Source organism: Pseudorca crassidens, chromosome 20, assembly GCF_039906515.1.
Source record: "Pseudorca crassidens isolate mPseCra1 chromosome 20, mPseCra1.hap1, whole genome shotgun sequence".
Lineage (NCBI taxonomy): Eukaryota > Metazoa > Chordata > Mammalia > Artiodactyla > Delphinidae > Pseudorca > Pseudorca crassidens.
Window position 1 is genome coordinate 26,496,568 of NC_090315.1, and position 22,354 is coordinate 26,518,921.

The 22,354-nt window shown below is 35.6% G+C and overlaps 1 protein-coding gene across 7 annotated transcripts in view; it reads left to right on the forward strand.

Annotated features, from left to right (window-relative positions):
• The window catches only part of PHKB (phosphorylase kinase regulatory subunit beta), a 193,668-nt gene that overhangs the window by 37,303 nt on the left and 134,011 nt on the right, over window positions 1-22,354 (forward strand). For all 7 annotated transcript variants that reach the window (XM_067718117.1, XM_067718116.1, XM_067718115.1 and 4 more), the window contains 2 exons: window positions 1,935-2,015; window positions 10,707-10,822. In XM_067718117.1, coding sequence (XP_067574218.1) covers window positions 1,935-2,015; window positions 10,707-10,822 — 197 coding nt within the window. The remainder of the gene's footprint in view (window positions 1-1,934; window positions 2,016-10,706; window positions 10,823-22,354) is intronic.

Genomic DNA, 22,354 nt, shown 5'->3' on the forward strand with positions numbered 1-22,354 from the left:
GCAGAAACTCTTACACTTATTTGTAACCTGTTCCTTGGAGTTTTAGTGTTACATGAATATGTAGCTGCTCAACCTTCTCCTTGTAATTATCACCTAATTAGGTTTTCTGTACCTTTTGCTTTGACAAATATGTTTACTATTGACATAGGGTTTTCAGAAGATAGTGGCTCACTTATTTTTGTAGCTCAGAATTTAAGCTCAGTGCCTGGCACACGGTAGCTTTCAAATAAATGCTGGTCAACCTGTTATTTGGTAGTCCCTGTACAATTTACCACTTACTGTTATTTTCTCACAGAAGCCTCCTGAAATTCAGAGCAGTGAGCTCTTTGAGGTGTTTTTGTAAGTGGCTGTCAATAGTAATGAAATTTCTTTGAGGTCATTTCTGACAGGCCAGTGTCAGTGCTCTAAGAAAATATTTGGGTGACCTTGGCAATGGGATGAAACTCTTCCCTACTGTGATCTGAGAAAAGTCCCTCAAGAGTTGATGTTGACCTAAAATACCTAAAAACTGGAATACTCTGTCTTTTTATGTGGCCCACTTGGACCTTGACAAGACCCCCGACACACACTGGACTTTGAGTGCTGGGAAATCAGGAGATGTTCACAATAGTCCTGGTTCCTGAGAGAGCTACCCCCACTGGTAGGCCCTGGCAGCACAGGGCTGCTTTGTCCAAGGCATCTAGGGCACAAATAATTTTCTGCCCCAACTTTCTGTCAATTATTCAAAAAGGACTGGAGGAGAGTCAAGGAAGGCACAAGGTACCAAGGCTGTTATTGGGTAATAATCTTTTGGGTTAGAATTATATGGGGAGAAAATTACATCTTGCCTTCTCTTTGTTTTTAACTCAAGTTAGCAGTTTCTTGGCTAAATGAAAAATTTTCACTGCTTCCCATTTATTTATTTGTTTGTTTATTACATAACAGCTTTATTGAGATATAATTCACATAATATACAGTTCGCCTATGTAAAGTATATAACTCAGTGGTTTTTAACATATTCACAAAGTTGTGCAGCCAACATCACAGTCAGTTTCAGAACATCTTCATCACCCCATAAAGATATCCTGTACCTATTAGTAGTCACTCCCCATCTCCTTCAAAGACCCCAGCCCTAAGCAATTACCAGTCTACTTTCTGTCTCTGTGAATAAGCCTATTTTGTACATTTCATATAAATGGAATCATACAACATACGGTCTTATGTGACTGATTTCTTTCATTTAGTGTAATGTTTTCAAGGTTTGTCCATGTTGTAGTATTTATCTTTCACTGCTTGTTTTCTCTAAAAAATTTACACATCCTATTCAGAATTCTATGAGAATCTTTATTTTTGGTTAAAGTGGACATTATTGTCTTTTTCTTTGTTTTGTTTAGATCATATAATGTTTATCTTTAATAAACTAATAAACTAAGAGAAAAAACTCATTTGTTCATAAATAGATTTTAAATTATTGATTACTGTGTTCCAGCAGTTGCTTACATAAGTTCTGTATTCTCTGAATACAAGATGCACTGCCTATTGTTTATGGTGTACTGGCATAGTCCTAATGTCTTAATTGCCAAACAATTTTTTCATTTACATACATTTGAGTTGGATTGACATTACATAGCCTGTGGGGCAAAACTGTTTCAAAGTAGAAGTACTCAGATCTAGAGTTTAAAAATAAATCTTAGAAAGCAAATGTTGTAAAAATAGTCCCTAATCAGCTGTTAATAACCATCACAATGAATTTGAGGATTTTAGAGTTTTACATACAAAGCTGAGCTTTTATTATTATGAACTAAATCCATAGCTCCTTTATTTTTCATAGGAAAGGGAATAGTTTTTATATGCCATTACTAGAGCAAAAGACTTGTAATTTTAGCTTTTACATTTAATTTCATAACATAGTATTTTTGTTGTTTCCTTTAACCTATTATAATGTTTGTTTTCAGATAAATGCAGTGTCACTCTATCTCCTTTACCTTGTGGAAATGATTTCCTCAGGACTCCAGATTATCTATAACACTGATGAGGTATGATTTCCCCAAATTCTCTATTAGTAAATTTCATCTCTGAGAATATCTTTCTTCTTTTTCAAACTTATTTTTAGTTGTATAAAATGGATTACTAAATTCATATAGCCAGATACTAGATTTTGGATACTCAGGCAAAAAGTCTTTATATTTTCAATGCAAAGCACTTTAAAAATGAACAAAATATGTAACAGGTTATAAAACTTTACTCCTCTGAAGGCTATATTTCAAGTGATCTGAGATAAAAACTTGTAACTTTCAGAAATTTTAGTAACAATGAAAATAAAATAGCATTTGCAGATTTTCTTAGAATTATTATGTCTTCTTTCATATCATTGCTTTTTGTAACCCATCCTTTTAAAAGTAAAAAAATACGTTTATTATATTTTGTTATTTTTATTTGTCCAACCTCAGTAGAGTTCTTGATGCTTTCCAAAAGATAAGCACCATTTTCTTATTCTTATTAGGAAATTTGAAAATAATGTATATGACAAAGTTGAGAAACATTTCTTTCATAGGCAATAATGCTTGAACAAACACACAGACAGACCCACGTGCTGACACATTTTGAAATATGGCCACAGTTGAAGCAAAAAGCTTTCATTATTGAGATGGTGTATACAATGAGAATTCCATCAAAAAGCAGGTATATTATATACTTATTATTTTTCTCCTGTGATCCATGCAGGGAGAACAATTGTATCATATACTAAACACCAAAGTCATCACTGAACTGCACTGAAGGTGCTGTGAAATTGGTACATGTAGTCCTGCCCTCTAGTAGTTCATAATCTTATACATTCATCCAGTTGTGCCTTTTTAATACACATAAGTAAAACGTATTTAGAAGTGTAGCTAAATAATAAAGAAACAATAATGATAAGAAATTAGGACTTTCCTGCTGGCTCAGTGGTTAAGAATCCGCCTGCCAATGCAGGGGACCCGGGTTCAATCCCTGGTCCGGGAAGATCCCACATGCCATGGAGCAACTGAGCCCGCGCGCCACAACTACTGAGCCTGCGCTCTGGAGCCTGTGAGCCGCAACTACAGAAGCACGCACACCTAGAGCCTGTGCTCCGCAACAAGAGAAGCCACTGCAATGAGAAGCCCACACACCGCAACAAAAAGTAGCCCCTTCTCGCCACAAGCAGAGAGAGCCTGTGCGCAGCAATGAAGACCCAACGCAGCCAAAAATAAATAAATAAATTTATTAAAAAAAAAGAAGAAACCTTTGGGACCAAATAAGTTTTAGATATCAAATTTTTTTGTGTGTTTTGAAAAGGTGATAAGATACCTTATTTATGTTATAACCCCAGCAGGGTTTAGGGCAAAACCACATACATAGCCCCTTAATATTTTTACATTGACATATGCATATTCACATAAAGTGCGATAAATAAGGCAGATAATCTGAGGTCAGTTATGGGTTTTGCTGACAAATGAGTTAAGAAAAAACGAGTTTCAGAGTTTGTGGGATTTTCATATTGTAAATAAGAGATGGTAGACCTGAATACTAATTAGAGGTGGAGGGGAAAAACACATTAAACAAAGAAAAATTAAGAACTGTGGTCTAGTGCAGTTTGAGTTAGGAGAAAGAAGTCAGAGTTTTCACCAAGTAGGGGAGATTTGAACTGCGACTAAAGGAAGGTTCATAGAAAAGTGTTTCAGTTGAAATGAGCAAGACCAAGCCCAATTGGAATCTACACTTCCTGTCAGACTGTGGAGTACATATAGGCATGCAGGCTTAGGGTGGGAAGATGATGGAGGGTTTGAATGTTAGACATGAGAATTGTGATACTGTGTCAAGATTCACAGAACCTTTCTGACAACAAAAATTGTGTGAAAAATAGCAGACCTTGGTGTCAGAATGATATGGGGGATAAAGAAGACACAGTAGCCACAGATGTGTTTCTAGATCTAGAGCATAGTAAACCAGTGGTCTTACGGTGAAAAACAGAATTCAGAAGTACTTACAAATGGTGGAAGAATTTAGAACATGGTGTTTAATGGAAAATCCAAATGGATATATTTCATAATTGGATATAAAACAAAGGTATGGGTTATAAGTATTCAAGGGCTAGAATACCAGAATTGGAGAATTATAAATATGCATTGCAAACATAGAATGTTAATTAATTTTTTTTTAGTCAGATTGTTTTCTTTTGTTGAGTTTTAAGTGTTCTTTGTATATTTTGGATAACAGTGCTTTATCAGGTGTGTCTTTTGTAAACATTTTCTCCCAATCTGTGGCTTGTTTTCTGAATCTCTTGACATTATTTTTCACAGAGCGCAAGTTTTTAATTGTATTGAAGTCCAGATTATCAATTATTTCTTTCATAAATTGTTTCCTTGACGTTTTATCTAAAAAGGCATCACTATACCCAAGGTCATCTAGATTTTCTCCTGTGTTGTCTTCTAGGAGTTATAGTTTTGCTTTTACATTTAGGTCAATGATCCATTTTGAGTTTATTTTTGTAAAGGATATAAGTTCTGTTTCTGTATTCATTTTTTTGTTTTAATGAGGATGTCCATTTTTTCCAGCACCATTTGTTGAAGAGACTGTCTTTTTTCCATTGTTTTACCTTTGCTCCTTTGTTAAAGATCAGTTGACTATACTTATGGGGTTCTATTTCTGGGCTCTCTTTTCTGTTCCTTTGATCTGTTTGTTTATTTTTTTGCTAGTGCCACACTGTGTTGAATACCATAGCTTTATAGTAAATCTTGAAATTGGGTAGTGTGATATCTCCGACTTAGTTCTTCTTCAAAATTGGGTTGACTATTCTGGATCTTTTGCCTCTCTGTAAAAACTTTAGAATCAGTTTGTCAATATCCATAAAATAACTTGCTGGTACTTTGGTTGGGATTGTATTGAATATATAGATCAATTTGGGAAGAACTGATAGCTTTACAACATTGAGTCTTCCTATTCACGAACATGAAATACTTCTCCATTTATTTAGTCCTTCTTTGATGACATTAATCAGTTTTGTAGTTTTCCTCATATAGATCTTATATATATTTCCTTAGATTTATACCTGTTTCATTTTTGAGGATGTTAATTTTAGATTCCACTTGCTCATTGTTGATATATAGGAATGTAATTGACTTTTATATATTAAACTTGTATCCTGCAACTTGTTATATTTGGTTATTAGTTCCAGGGGTTTTTTGTTGATTGTTTTGGACTTTCTGCATAGATGATCATGTCATCTGCCACCAAAGACAGTTTCATGTTTTCCTTCCCAATCTGAATACCTTTTATTTCCTTTCCTTGCCCCATTAAATTAGCAAGGACTTCCAGTATGATCTTGAAAAGGAGTGGCCAGAAAGAACATGCTTGCCTTGTACCTGATCTTAGTGAGGAAGCATTGAGTTTCTCACCATTAAATATGATTTTAGTTGTATATATTTTGTAGATAGTCCATTTCAAGTTGAGAAAGTTCCCCTCTATTCCTAGTTTACCAAGAATTTTTGATCATGAATCAGTATTGGATTTTGTCAAATACTTTTCTTCATCTGTTGAAATGATCATGTGATTTTTCTTTATTAGTCTTTTGTTGTGATGTATTATAGTAATAGATTTTCTAATGTTGAATCAGCTTGGCATGCCTGAGATAAATTCTACTTGGTGTGGTGTAATTCTTTTTTATACTTTTTTGGATTCAGTTTGCAAATATATATTTTTATAAATTTATTTATTTTTGGCTGCACTGGGTCTTTGTTGCTGCGTGCGGGCTTTCTCTAGTTGTGGTGAGCGGGGGCTACTCTTTGTTGCGGTGCATGGGCTTCTCCTTGCAGTGGCTTCTTTTGTTGTGGAGCCTGGGCTCAGTAGTTAGGGCACACGGGCTCAGTAGTTGTGGCTTGCGGGCTCTAGAGCGCAGGCTCAGTAGTTGTGGCACACAGGCTTAGTTGCTCTGCGGCATGTGGGATCTTCCCAGACCAGGGCTTGAACCCATGTCCCCTGCATTGGCAGGTGGATTCTCAACCACGGCACCACCAAGGAAGCACAATTTGCAAATATTTTTTTGAGGATTTTTGCATCTATGTTCATGAGAGTTATTGGTCTGTAGTTTTCTTAAAATGTCTTTGTCTGGTTTGGGTGTTAAGGTATTGCTGGCCTCCCAGAATGGGTTAGGAAGTATTCCCTCTGCTTTTATCCTTTGAAGGAGATTGTAGAGAATTGATAAAATTTCTTCCTTAAATGTTTGGTATAATTCACCAGTGAACCCATCTAGAACTGATGCTTTCTGTTTTGGAAGGTCATAATTATTGATTCAATTTCTTTAATAGATACAGGTCTATTCAGATTATCTGTTTCTTTTTTTTTTGTTGGTTTTGTTTTATTGTGGCTCTCAAGGAATTGGTCTGTTTCATCTGGGTTATCAAATTTATGAACATAGAGTTACTCTTCGTATTCCTTTACTTACTCTTAATTGCCATGGGAAATGTAGTGATGTCCCCTCTTTTGTTTATGTTAATAGTAATTTGTGTCCTCTCTCTTTTTTCCTTAGTTAGCATAGCTAGAAGCTTATTTATTTAATTTTCAAAGAACCAGCTTTTGGTTTCATTGATTTTTTTCTCTTAATTTCCTTGGTTTTCAATTTCATTGGTTTCTGTACTAATTCTTATTATTTCTTTACTTATTCTTCCTTCGGATCTAATTTGCTCTTTTTCTAGTTTTCTAAAGTAGAAACTTAGAATATTGATTTTAGATCTCGTGTTTTTTAATATATGCATTCAATGCTATAAATTGAATTAAAATTTTGAAAAGCTGTTTCATTTCATTTTTTTTTTGACCCATATAGTATTAGTATTATGTTATATAATCTTCATGTTTGGGGATTTTCCAGTTGTCTTTCTGTTATTGATTTCTAGTTTAATCATTTGTGGACTGAGAGCATTGTATGATTTATACCTTTTTACATTTGTTAAGGTGTGGTTTTGACCCAGAATGTGGTCTGTATTTGTAAGTGTTCCATGTAAGCTTGAGAAGAACATATGTTCTGCTGTTCTGCAGTGAAATAGTCTGTGAATGTCCTTTATATCCAGTTGATTGATGATGTCATTGAGTTCAACTATATCCTTACTGATTTTCTGCCTGCTGGATCTGTTTCTTATAGAGAGGTGTTGAAGTCTTAAACTCTGATAGAGAATTCATCTGTTTCTCTTTCCAATTCTGTTGCTTTTTTCCCTCACAATTTGATGTTGTTAGGCATATACATGTTAAAGATTGTTATGTCTTCTTAGAGAATCAACTCCTTTATTATTATATAATGCCCTTCTTTATCCCTAATAACTTTCCTTCCTTTGAAGTCTGCTCTGTTTGAAATTAAATAGCTATTTCAGCTTTCTCATCTGGTGATTAGTGTTAGCATAGTATATTTTTCTCCATTTATTTTCTTGAAATCTGTATGTGTCTTTATAGTGAAAGTGGGTTTGTTATAGACAACATATAGTTAGGTCATGGTTTTTGATCCACTCTAACAATCTCTGTCTTTTAATAGGTGCATTTGGAACGTTGACATTCAAAGTGATTATTGATGTGGTTGGATTACTATCTGCTGTATTGGTTACTGTTTTCTATTTGTTGCCCTTATAGTTTGTCTATTTTTGTCTTCCACTCTTTTTTTCCCCTTTGCTCTAATTGAGTTTTTTAATATGATTCTGTTTTCTCTCCTTTTTTAGCACATCATTTACATTTCATTTTTTTCCTACTTTTTTTACTTGTTGCCCTGGAGTTTGCAATATACATTTACAGTAAGTCCACTTTCAAATAACACTATACTACTTCACACATAGTGTGAGTACTTTATAATAACAAAAAAATCCTAATTCTTTCCTCTTATCCCTTGTATCTTTGCTGTCATTTATTTTATTTATATATAAGCATACATAAACATATACACACATAAGATATAGTCATAAACATACATAATCAGTTATCAATACATTGTCGCTATTATTTTGCTATGATTAGGCAGTATTTATTTATTTATTGGGTGAAGTAGAAAAGAATAGCTTTATTGCTTTGCCAGGCAAAGGGGGCTACAGTGGTCTAATGACCTCAAAACTGTGTGTACCTACCTGGAGGAGGTAGTGAGGAGTTTTATAGGAACGGTTCAAAGAGCGCGTGATCAGCTCATGGACCTAGGCAGTCTTCTAGTTAGCCTTCTATAATCCTACGGTTAGGTCCCAGTCTGTTAGTTAGCCTGTGCCTCTGGACTATGAACTTCATAAGTGTTTTCAGTTTTTTTCTCTCCCCTTAGGTAGGACAGGATGGCTCTGGTAGGCTGGAATTGAAAATTTCTGTTCCCCATGTGGAAGGTTAGAGCTGGCTGGAATTGGGTATTTCCCTTCCCCAGTCAGTTAGGCTCTGAAAATAGCCCAGCAGGTCTGGCTTTGATTAACTAGTTTCCCCTAAGGGGAGACCCTCTTAAGAAAAACAGAATGTTTCAATGTATTTCAAAATGGTTACTTTTTCCCTCTCCTTGCTGGAAGCTACAGGGGATTTTCCTAGGATATTTTCTGTGGGAACCTGGCTGAGTTCTTGGAGGTAAATCTCACAATACTGTCGGGACCCTGTTATGACCGGGTCGCCCTGGAGTTTTTACCTTTCAAGAGTTTTTAAGTGAGCCTCTAGCAATTTGTCAGTTACAGTTCAGATTTTACTACCCCAGCACTGATTCCCTAGGTGGTTTCTGCTCATGAGTCTATGCTCTAGGGAGCCATAACTGCCTGTTTTTGCCTATGGGTCTCTCCAGTCTTGGGACAGCAGTTTGCTCTGTGTCCTCCCCCCTCTCATGGATCCAAGAAGAGTTAAAAAGCTTTTTATTTGTTAGGATGAAGTGGAACGGCAATTTCTAAACTCCTTTTTTGCGGAACTGGAATGTAAGTGGTATTTTAGTTTTACTTATGGGACTTATTAGCCAAAAATGCCTTCTTGGCCAACTATTACACCATTCATGCAGCCTGAGTATACTGCCTCACTTGGGCCCAGCCCTGGTCCTAAAGTCCTCCTAAGAGGGGGAAGAAGCAAGTATATGGACTATATACTTAAGAAGTTTGTCATAAGAGGAAGAAGGATTTAGATGGTTTCAAATCTTTTAACTTGGAGACCTGACAAGTATTAAGTATTTCCTGTACGTTTTATAGAATCTAAATAACTCTAAAGACCATGGAAAAGCTGAAGACATCTGGTTTTATAAAATTACACCACAATTTTTATATGGGCAGGTTTTCCTTAGGGAAATAGGTAAGGTAACAAGAAATTGGGAAAGCTGGGAAGACCCTCCCCAATATTTGAAGTAAAAAAATGTTTACTGGAGGTGTGTACTGCTCCACTCTTTGGTGGAGAAGTGACAGGATAGGTTTGTGTTTTATGAAAACCTAGAATGCTCTGTTATATTTCTGTGTGAGGCCCCAACACCCTAATTGCTTTTTCCTTCACTGAAATATGTGAGCTGTTCTTGGCTCTGAGGGCAGATATCTCTATGTTGGGATTGAGAATGAAAAGGTCACGGATTCAACTGCCTCAGCCATTCATCATTTGTGAGAGAACGTATGTAGGCTGCTTCCTGGTCAACTCTTGAGCAATGTATTTGTTAACTCTGGGCTTAGAGACTTTCTAGAGACCCTAGAGAACAAGGAAGAATCATTTTAAGAGGCTGTGTTTTCCTCTGCTCTGATTTCTCAACCAATTCTTTCCTACTGCTTTCTCTTTTTCTATAATTTCTCAAAGTTTCTAGTCTACTGGTGGAACTTTACCTTGGTTTTTAGTGTTATTATGTGTCATTCTTAAGAATATATGCATTAAATTAATTAGGTGTGTAGGGTGGAGGTCAGGGAATATGTATTACAATTTTAGAGGGATAACGAGACAGAGGGTAGACAAGATGCACATATTCAGTATGCAATATTGAACCAAACATGATGACTAAATTAAAAACCCTGTAATTAGGACCAGTAGCCCACATAAGATATTGTTTTTATTAAAATGAATAAACTTTTAAGTGAGAACTGACCATAATCTCTGCTTTCCATAGTTACTATTGAAAGTACAAATTTAATCAAATGTTTGAAATCTTTACATGAAAGCTGTGATTTCTGGCCTATTGGTTGGGCCCATCTCCAACTGTAAGCTTTGAGTGTATAAAAATGGGTACCTATAGCTATAGAAACGGCAGGAGGAAGATCAGATTCCATGAGTAATAAACTCAAGACTCTAGGTTGATCTACCATGAGACTGACTCATTTTAGAACTGAAAAATACCTTTTTATCTCCAAAGTGTTAGACTTCTTTAACATTTGACATTTTAGATTCCAAATATTATTATCTAGTATAAAACAGTGCTTTATATTTTTCTTAATTCTTAAGAGGCACAGCCCTCATGAACAGTAATGTTGATAGATACATCATTGAAGAATTATAGTTGGAACATTGACAGGATTTAAATTTTATTTCTGTACTATTTATACTAGGTTCTCACTTTGGCTTTATATTAGAAAAACTGGATATAAGAGTGTATTCATAGTAATGTAATAATCACAAAAATTTCAGCATGTTAAAAAAGTGTTGGTAGGCAAATACATTTTGAATTTCAAATCCAAATTTTCAAATATCTGATTGTTCTTATCAATATCTAAAGGTCCTGTTATTTTACGTGTCCTTATGTTTCATCTCTTTTCTTTTAGGTCTCTTTTATTCAGAACCTTGTATTTTGTGTAGAAAGAGTTTACCGTGTGCCTGACTTTGGTGTCTGGGAAAGAGGAAGCAAATATAATAATGGCAGCACAGAGCTGCATTCGAGGTAATTTGCTGATTTCTGAGTGTTTGTTTGTTTGTTTTAATTTAAATGTGTGGAGCATGAACAAAAATCAAAGAACTAGATTAGAACTCTGGTTTCTATGTAATTTTCATCTCCTTTTTTCTATATGTGATTCAGATGAAATTCACATAAAATTAAAGGAAGAGTCTGCTCTCAGTGCCCATCAACAGATGCAGGAAAAGAGCAGGGTGTCTTTCCCAGCTTCCCAAGGTGTCAGTACGTGCATATCAGTATCCAGTCCAAGGCTTGGCCTTTCTGCTCAACCAAGTCATTTTCTTTTTCCTCTCTGAAATGACACTGTTTGAAAGATCAAGTACATTAAAATTGCCAAACAGCAACTGTATATGCATTGCATGTAAAATTCCCTTTCGTGTTATAGAGCTGATTTTTATTGTAACAAGAGATACTCATACCCTTTATATTTTGTTTAACTAAAAAATGTAGCTCAATCAGTCCTATCCATTTCACAGTAAAAGATTTAAGAACCTAAAGGTTATCAGCTATAGGTCAGTTTAGTCTCTTTATTGAGACTTGAAGAAAGTTTAGGAAACACTGGTTAAGAGGAATCTGCAGCTCTCTACTTTTTTGGATAGAAGGACTAATTACACACAAAAAATTAAGCTGATATAAGATATTTAGTAAACTAAAAACTGGCTCCAGATCACTAGCTGTATAAGATCTCTGTGCCTCAGTTTCCTGATTTATAAAATGGAGATAGTAATGTACTCTACTTTATAAAGTTGTTGTAATGATTGAGTTAGTATGTATAAAGCATTTGAACACCTGGCATAAGTAAACACTGAAATGTAAGTATACTCACATATTTAAGAATATTTTAATAACAAAGATTGAAACAAAAAGGATTTTTCATTTAACTCCGGACAGCTAACATACAAACTTTCCTATAAGTTTTATGATTCATATGAGGCATTTTTATAATACAGAGTAGAATAATAGCAATATGTAAGGAAGACAGTAAAGGAGAGAAATAGTTTGTGGTAAAGTGCAATTCAGACATTAAACAAATTCTGGCAAATACTAAAAATAGGAAGATGACATTATATTTCAGCTATAAGTTCTCAGCATTCCAGATTATCAGTCAAATTCAAGACAGAAAGTTTATATGATTGGAAAAGGTGATTTTTTTAAATTTACCTTTTCAGTATTTATGATTTATCAGACCCCTTTTCTGCTTTTTAATAAATATTTAATATATGCCAGTATGGTCCCACTGACATTATTTTCAGTATAAAATATTTGGAGTAGGGTTTTTCCTATTTATAAAAATTGTAGTAAGCTCAGAAAGAACTTTGGGTAAAAGTTACCATTAACCCTAGAAACTGAGGGTATTGAGAGGTCCCTAGCGAAAAAAACAGAGGCTCCAACATGTTTTCCTGTAACTGTGCCATCTTTAAACTGAATCATTAAGGATTTTATTTCAAGGCTAGGAAGATCATTAAGTGATGTTCTTTGCTACCTTTTCCATGCAAAATTAATCTCAATTGTAGCAGGCCAGTTTTATTCAAATGGATGGGAAATGAAGTTTGCCATTTAGCTTTGGATGATGGGTTTTATACATTTAGCATTCATCTTCTAATTTTCCATGGTAGAACACTTAAAAGAACTTCAAACCTTTTTTTCCCCCAAATGTTTCTTAGCTCAGATATCCACAAGCCTATTTGAGATATGTCACCTCTGCTGCCAAAATGGTCTGTTTTGAAACTACGGGAGACCTGAGCCCTAAGGCACTCATGGACGTAGTGATGGCAGCAGTGGTGGAAGACCAATATCTTTCTTTTTTTTTAAATTTTTTTTAACATCTTTATTGGCGTATAATTGCTTTACATTGTTGTGTTAGTTGCTGCTGTATAACGAAGTGTATCAACTATACGTATACATATATCCCCATATCCCCTCCCTCTTGCATCTCCCTCCCACCCTCCCTATCCCACCCCTCTAGGTGGTCACAAAGCACCTAGCTGATCTCCCTGTGCTATGCAGCTGCTTCCCACTATCTATTTTACATTTGGTAGTGTATATATGTCAGTGCCACTCTCTGACTTCGTCTCAGCTTACCCTTCCCCCTCCCCATGTCTTCAAGTCCATTGTCTACATCTTCATCTTTATTCTTGTCCTGCCCCTAGGTTCATCAGAACCATTTTTTTTTTAGATCCCACGGTTGAACAACCTTTCCTTTGAATATGATTTACTGCTTAAATTTTAGGTTTCTAACTAAAAAAAGATTGCTTAATTAAAAAAAACCTCTTGATTAAGAATTCTCATTTTCTTTGTTCAGTAATTTTTCCCTCTAGTCTTTTTTTTTTTTTTTTTTTTAGATTCCATATATTATGTGCTAGCATACGGTATTTGTTTTTCTCTTTCTGACTTACTTCATTCTGTATGACAGACTCTAGGTCCATCCAACTCACTACAAATAACTCAATTTCGTTTCTTTTTATGGCTGAGTAATATTCCATTGTGTATATGTGCCACATCTTCTTTATCCATTCATCTGTCGATGGACACTTAGGTTGCTTCCATGTCCTGGCTATTGTAAATAGAGCTGCAGTGACCATTGTGGTACATGACTCTTTTGAATTACGGTTTTCTCAGGGTATATGCCCAGTAGTGGGATTGCTGGGTCATATGGTAGTTCTCTTTTTAGTTTTTGAAGGAACCTCCATACTGTTCTCCATAATGGCTGTATCAATTTACATTCCCACCAACAGTGCAAGGGGGTTCCCTTTTCTCCACACCCTCTCCAGCATTTATTGTTTGTAGATATTTTGATGATGGCCATTCTGACTGATGTGAGGTGATACCTCATTGTAGTTTTCATTTGTATTTTCTAATGATTAGTGATGTTGAGCATCCTTTCCTGTGTTTGTTGGCAATCTGTTCTGTGCTTATGCCCAGGGAGTAGAATGTAGAGCCACTACCAGTAAGGGATTAAGTCACACCTCTTAGTCTATTGCTGTAAGACATCCCAGAACTATCTGTGCCTTGTTGGATCTGATCCAAGGATTGCTTAATGCAATATCCTTGTTATATCCTTAAACTGTTCTCATAACTTTAGAAAGCCTGAAATAAAACAGTAATTCTTGCTGTAAGTACTCATACTGCCCTTTGCCCTCTAACTTTCTTTGTCACTCTCCATCTCTGCCATGCAATTCTCCTTAGCAGGAATCAGAGAGAGCACAATCTGACTATCGCCTTGATGCTCCCTAAGGCCTTGTGCTCACTGGCTTGGTAAATGTCCCTTTTTCTTTTGCCACAGTGTGCACATCCCTTCTAAACTGCATGTTGATCAAAGAAGATTACTGCCCCCGGGCCCCCAAAACATACACACATAGTATTCCTTTTTTTTTTTTAGTAAATTTATTTATTTTATTTATTTATTTTTGGCTCTTTTGGGTCTTCGTTGCTGCGCATGGGCTTTCTCTAGTTGCTGCGAGCGAGGGCTACTCTTTGTTGTGGTGCATGGGCTTCTCACTGCAGTGGCTTCTCTTGTTGTGGAGCACGGACTCTAGGTGTGCAGGCTTTAGAGTGCAGGCTCTGTAGTTGCGGTGCATGCGCTTAGTTGCTTCGCGACGTGTGGGATCTTCCCGGACCAGGTATCAAACCCGTGTCCCCTGTGTTGGCAGGTGGATTCTTAACTACTGTGCCACCAGGGAAGTCCCTACACATAGTATTCTGAGGATAGAGGCTCTCTCTTCAGCATCCATGCTCAGCGGTCCTCTAATAATTGCAATCTGTAGCACTGTACAGTTACAGAATAATTTTTATTTAGGCCAAGCAGGAAACATTACTACCTTTTATACAGGAGGAAGCTAAAGTTTAGAAGGTTTTATAATTTCCTCCCCTCCACTCCTTAAATGATTCAAATCAAAAGTGGGTAGAGCTAGAACTGAATTCCAGGTGGTTGGCCTCCAAATCCAATGTTATTTTTACTGTATCACGTTGTAATTTAAAGTCTGAAAAAGTTTTCCTAAAGTTTGAAAGAACGGCAGGGTGTACAATCTTGGTGACATTTTGCTAAGTTTCAAGGATATCTTTGCTTAGCAATCAGTAAAGCTTGATTCAGCATAATGCTTTTGTCAGTCCCTTCCTGATTCTACCCTTTTCAGCCCCAGGTTTGCTGGTATCTCTTTCAGTCCAAATTCTTGAATTATTTAGCATTTCTTAGATAAACTTCAGAATTGTTTTCTAAAAAGTGATCTCATTACATTTAACCAACACCATTCTCGCAGCAGCCTCACCCTTTTCAGGGATTTGGTAAAAGAATCCATTGCTCTAAGTTCAGTATAACTCTAAATGTTTCCTAAGTAACCATTCGCTGCTCTCCCGATTTTTCTGTTGACTTAACTTTCCTCAAGCAACATGCTCCTTTTAGTTTCTCCTAGGGTGTCTGGAACTATTTCAAATAATTCTCCTTTTTTCTTCTGTTTATTCTCTAAGTCTTTTAATAAATTCCCTTACATTTAAAAATCTTATATTATTGGATTTAATTGCATTTTCCTTCATATATTCTTTTGGTACCTATTAATTATAACACTAATTCTTAATCCCCAGAGTTACATATCCAGGTAGTCCTCTTAACTGCTCCAAGTTTAATTCAAGTTTTTAATTTTAATATTTTCCCTTCCTCATTTATGTAAGGATATTTCTACACCTTGGGGCTATCTTTAAACCAAAACTCTGTTTTGGAGAAGAGATGAATCCTCTGTAAAATGTGAATTGAATCCCAAACCTAACTTTGAATTTTTTGGCTATTGGGAAACAAAAAGGAAAGCTGTAATAACTTAGTAGTAATTTAGTATTATATGCCCAAATGGAAAGATTATTGTAGTTATATATCCAAATGGAAAGATTATTGGGTTTTTTGTGTGTGTGGTTGTTTTTTTTTTTTTTTTCTGTTTTACGGTTTTATGTTCTGTTCTCTAGGCTTTTGCAATAAAGAAAGCTATCACTAAAATATCAGATAAGTAACCACATGGCTCTACTTTACTCAGTTTAAGATGCTTTTAGTGGCCATTTTACTTCATACAGTGCTTGTTATTTAAAGTAACTACTTAGTCTCCTTAAGTCATTTTTGATGTTCCAGTCATTGAGCTATGATACAAACAGCTATCCATCCATTCTGCTTCATTTTATGTATTTTTTCTGTACTGAGCAATTCATGAACACCCATTAAAACTATAGTACTGTAAAGTCCTTTTTCTTTCAGAAAGTATGATTGGATAGCTTAGGGAGTTTAAGCATAAGGTTAATGAATAGGAGATTGTAAATTTAGTTTCCATGCTTGCCAGTTAATTTTTTGGATTCCATGGTGGGTTTTAAATCACCTAGTCCAAACCCATCATCTTTTCTAGGAAAGCTTTCATTTATGCAATAAATAGCTTTATTACAAACTATCTCCCAGGTAAACATCATTTTACTTTAGTTCCCGTAAGTAAGTGTTGAGGTAACGCCTTGCAAGAATCAAATTGGTGAATGTTCTGTTGGTTACAGTCACCTAATATTAATATGTGCATTAGCTAATCATGGAATAATTTTCTGATAATGTCTTGTGCCAGTAAAATACTTTTAATTCTTACAACATACGTATTATATTTGCCAATAAATGTAAGATCACAGTAGGAGTGTGTTTCTGTTTCTAAATAGCTTGCTGTTGCCAGAGTTTTAAATAACCAGTAAATAATAAATTAACATATTTGTGAATTTCAATTAAGTCCAATTATTCAACCAATTGCATTGGGAAAGAAAATTAAAATGTTAAGAATTTGACCTTTTCTCTAGTCCAGGTACAGTGTTTCTTTCTTTTGTAATGCTTTATTTAGAAGACAGTTTCCAAATTCATCCCTTAGCTGTCTTTTTGCATCATTTTTAAACATAGAACCTTGGACTGGCTATATTATGTATCTCCTCCAGTACAGAATTTTTTATGTATTTGCCTTTTGAATAAGTTATTTTCTCTCACTTCTCAAAATACTGTGAATAGTCTTAATAACACATATACCTCGCACTGTAAGTGGAAGTTTTCTGGTATTACTAGGTTAAATGCCTGTAAGCGTTGGTGCACTGGGGGCTAATGGAGACTCCTAGGGCATTGGGGACACATCCTTAAGCAAAAAAACCAGTCGGCAGTGAATGTTTTTGCATGCATTGTCAGAGCATATGACTCCTACGGGCTCTTCTAACTCTTAAGTTCTGAGAATTTAGAATTCTTACGCAGGTACTGTTTGGTTTCCATTTGAAGTATGCAAGAATAGGTATGATTGTGCTGGGTGCATGTGCAGTTAGGAAGCTGCCTTAGGTTCTTAAATGGTTACCTATTATTTCAAATAAACAACCCCAAACTTAGAAGCATAAAACAACAACAATCTTTTATTATTGTTAACTCACATGGTTCAGAGGGTTGACTAGGCTAAGCTAGGGTGCTTAGGGTCTCATGTGTTTGCCATCAGTTGTGGCTGGGGCTAGAGTCAACTTTGAAGGCTTCCTCACTCAGGTGTCAGAGTGTTGACTGGGACTTTGGCAGGAGCTGTCTGCCAGAAGACCCATATATGAAGTTTTTCCATATAGTTTCCTCACAGCATGGAGGCTAGGTTCCAAGGTTCAGTGTCTCAAAACCCACAGGCCAGGTGGGAGCTGTATTTCTTTTCATGACCTAGCCTCGGAAATCATGCAGCATAACTTTCACTACATCCTGTTTGTTAGAGTCAGTAAGACCAGGCCATATTCTAGTGATTCTCCACCTTGTGATGGGAGAAGTGTCAAAGATTTTGAAGACGTGGGCTTCGCTGGTGGCGCAGTGGTTGAGAGTTAGCCTGCCGATGCAGGGGACACAGGTTCGTGCCCCGGTCCGGAAAGATCCCATATGCTGCGGAGCGGCTGGGCCCGTGAGCCATGGCCGCTGAGCCTGCGCGTCCAGAGCCTGTGCTCTGCAACGGGAGAGGCCACAACAGTGAGAGGCCTGCGTACTGCAAAAAAAAAAAAAAAAAAAGATTTTGAAGACGTGTTTTGTTTTTTTTTTAAACATCTTTATTGGAGTATAATTGCTTTACAATGTCGTGTTAGTTTCTGCTGTATAACAAAGTGAATCAGCTATACATATACATATATAGCCCCATATCTCCTCCCTCCCACCCTCCCTATCCCACCCCTCTAGGTGGTCACAAATCACCAAGCTGATCTCCCTGTGCTATGCAGCAGCTTCCCACTAGCCATCCATTTTACATGTGGTAGTGTATATATGTCAATGCTAATCTCTCACATCGTCCCATTTTACCCTTCCCCCTCCCCGTGTCCTCAATGCAGACGTGTGTTAAACCACCACATATTCTTCATTTGGACTTTATTCCTTCTTGTCATTTCTCTAAAGTGACTTTGGCTATGAAAAGAGACTGTGTCCCTTGTCTTAAGTATATTAGCAGTACCACATGAATTGTTATGGAATTTGTTTAACCTGTGGAAGCATCAGGTACTTCTTCAGGCAATGAAAAGCTAGATAGCAGATTTGAGGCAGTAGGGCAATATCTTAATCCCAGATTATTGGCTCAGTTGTTCTTGAGAACCAGGGTAAAATGATCTGCATAGATTCTAGTAGGGAAGAGAGTTTTCACCAAAGAGAAAGTAAGGATGCATTTGAAAGCCACTTACACTTCATCTCTCAGGGCTTAGTTTCCTCATTTTAAAAGTAGAGGGGATAAACAAAGGAAATGCAAGACTTGTACATCAAAAACTATAAAATATTGTTGAAAAAAATTAAGACATACAAGAATGGAAAGATATCCTGTGTTCAATGTACTCTATATCAAAAATCTGTCTTTTTTATACAAATTGACAAACTGATCCTAAAATTTATATGGAAATGCAAGGGACCCAGAATAGCCAAAACAACATTGAGAACAAAGTTGGAGGAGTCACACTTTGCAACTTCAAAATTTACTACAATAATGAGCTTACTGTAGTTATAGTAATCTTCTACAATACTTTAAAAGTGTGGTACTGGTGTAACAACAGATATAGAGATCAATGCAGTCGAATTAATGATCTAGAAATAAACCCATCTATGGTCAGTTGATTTTGACAAAGGTACAAAGATAATTGATAGAGAAAGAGTAGTCTTTTCAACAAATGGTGCTGGGACAACTGGATAGCCATATGTAAAGGAATGAATTTGGATCCTACTTCATATCATGTACAAAAAATAACTGGAAGTGGGTCAATGACTGGTAGTAAGAGCTAAAAGTATAAGACTCTTAGAAGAAAACATAGTTGTAGATTATTGTGACCTTGGGTTAGACAAGGTCACACCTTAACTATGACACCTAAAGCACAAGTAACCAAAAAAAAAAAATTTTTTTTTTAAATATGTTTTTGTGTGAACAAAAGTTTTCATTTATCTGGGATAAATGTCCAGTAGTTCATTTGGTGGGTAGTTGCATGTTTAGATTTTTAAAAAACTGCAAGCCTGTTTTTTAGAGTTCCTATATTGCTTTACATTCCTACCAGCAGTGTATGAGTAGTGTAATTTCTCTGCATCTTTGCCAGCATTTGGTGTAATCACTATTTTTTGTTTTAGTTACTCTGATTGGTTTGTAGTGATATCTTATTGTGGTTTTAATTTGCATTTCCTAATGGATAATGATATTGGATCTTTTCATGTGCTTATATACCATCTGCATATCCTCTTCAGCAAAATGTCTCATGTCTTTTGCTCATTTTCTAGTTGGATTATTTTTTATTGTTGATTTTTGAGAGTTCTTTATATAATTCTTGATACGAGTCCTTTGTCAGTTCTTTGTTTTGCAAATATATCCTCCCAGTCTGTAGCTTGTTTTTTTGTTAGCGCAAAACTCTTATGAAATCCATTTTATAATTTTTCCCTTCATGGATTGGGCTTTTGGTGTAAAGTCTGACAACTCTTTGCCTAACCCTTGATTCTGATGATTTTCTCTGATGGTTTGTTTTGCAAAAGTTATATAGTGTTATGTCTTATACTTAAGTTCATGATCTATTTTGAGTTAACTTTGTATAAGGTGTGATGAGACTTAGGTTGAAGTTCTTTTTTTTTTTTTTCCATATGAATGTCCAATTGCTTCAGCATTATTTGCATTTGTTGAAAAGGCCATCTTTCCTCCATTGAAATGCCTTTGTGCTGTGTTAAAAATAAAGTGGACATATTTGTATTGGTCTCTTTCTGGGTTCTATGTATCTATTCCTCTGCTAATACCACTGAGATGATCATGTCAATTTTCTTCTTTAGCCTACTAATATGGTGGATTATATTGATTGATTTTTGATTATCAAACTAGCCTTGCATCCCTAAAATAAACCTCACTTGGTCAGTTATGGTGATAATTCACTCCACATATTGCTAAATTCCATTTGCTAATTTTTTGAAAAAGGATTTTAATATCTGTATTCATGAGAGATACTGGTCTGTAGTTTTCTTTTTGTGTATTGTCTTTGATTTGTTTTGGTATCAGCTTAATGCTAGCTTCATAAAATGAACTCTGAAGTATATTTTTCCCTCTATTTTCTGTAAGAGATTGTGTAGAATTGGTGTCAGTTTTTCTTTAAATGTTTGGTAGATTTCTTCAATGAAATCATCTATGTATGGAGATTTCTTTTTTGACCATTTGAAAATTATGAATTCAATTTCCTTAATAGTTGCAGGGCTATTCAAATTATTTCATATCGGGTCAGTAGTGATAGTTTGTGCTTTTCCAGGAATCGATTCATTCCTTCTAAGCTATGTGCATCAAATTGTTCAGAGTATTTTCTCATTATCCTTTTGATGTCTGCAGTGTCTGTAGTGATATCTCGTGTTTTATGCCTAATATTGGTCACGTGTGTTTTGTCTTATTTCTTTGTTAGTCTTTCTAGAGGTTTGTCAATTTTCTTTTGCTCGTTAAAGAATCAGGTGTTTGTTTCATTCATTTTTTTCTGTTTTCTGTGTTGAATGTCATTGATTTCTGCTGTTATCTATGTTATTTCCTTCTGTTTGCTTCAGGTTTATTTTGCTCTTTTTCTAGCTTCATTACATTGGGCTTAGATAATTGATTTGAGGCTTTTCTCTTTGCTAGTATATACATTTAGTGCTGTTAATTTCCCTCTCAGCACTTTAGTTATACTACATAAATTTTGATGTTATATTTTCATTTTCATTCAGTTCAGTCTATTTTTTTATTTCACTTGAAACTTCCTCCTTGGTTCATGTGGATTATGTAGACAGGTGTGTATTGTTTTCTTTACAAGTGTTGGGAGATGTTCCTGTTGTTGTCCTATTATTGGTTCTAGTTTGATGCCATTGTGGTTAGAGAACACAGTATGATTTCAGTTCTTTTATAGTCTTGAGATTCTGTTTATGGCCAAGGTATGATCTCTTGGTATATGTTGGTGGGCACTGGGAAAAATATATATATTCTTGTTATATAGAATTTTATTAGTTGATTTGTGCTGCTATAACAAAGTACCATAGACTGGGCAGCTTAAACAACAGGAATTTGTTTATTATAGTTCTGGAGGCTAGAGTATCCAAGATCAAGTTGCCAGCCATTTCTGTTCTCTGGTGAGGACTTTCTTCTGATTTGCAGATGGTCAGCTTCTTGCCATGTCCTCTCATGGCAGAGAGGGAGAGAGAAAGCAAGCTTTCTGGCATCTCTTCTTAAAGGGATACTAATCCCCAGACTTCCCTGGTGGTCCAGTGGTTAAGACTCCATGCTTTCACTGCAAGGGGTGCAGGTTTGATCCCTGATCAGGGAACTAAGATCCCACATGCTGTGTGGCATGGACATACTAATCCCATTATTCATTGGGGCCCCACCTTCATGACCTAATCTAAGCCAAATTACCTCCCAAAGGCCCATCTCCAAATACTTGGGCTTGGGACTTCAGTTATATGCTTTCTTTTGCTTTTTTGCATGATACTTCTTTTTAAAATCCTTTTACTTTCAACCTGCCTATATTGTTGTATTTGAAATTAGTTTCTTGTAGACAGTATATAATTGGGTTATGTTTTTAAATCAACTCTGCCAATCTTTCTTTTAATTGCTGTATTTAGACCTTTTACATTTAATGTAATTATTGATATGTTTGAGCTTAAGGTTTACTCTCTCTTTTTCATTTCTCTGTTTTCTTTTTCCTACCTTCCTGTGGGTTCTTAAACATTTTTTAGAATTCCATTTTGATTTCTCTATAGTGGTTTTGAATGTATCTTTTTTATAGCTTTTTAGTGGTTGCTCTATATTATTATGTATACATATGTACTCAGTGTATTGATGTCATCATTTTACCAGTTAGAGGGATTATCGAAACCTTACCTTTGTTTGTGTCATGTTACCCTCCCCCATTTATTATAATATAATTATCTTACATATTTCCTCCATATACATTTAGAACCACAGTGTTATAACTTTTGCTGTAACTGTCAAACATAATTTATAAAACTCAAGAGGAGAAGAAAAACCTATTGTATTTATCAGTATTTTTGTTTACCATATTCTT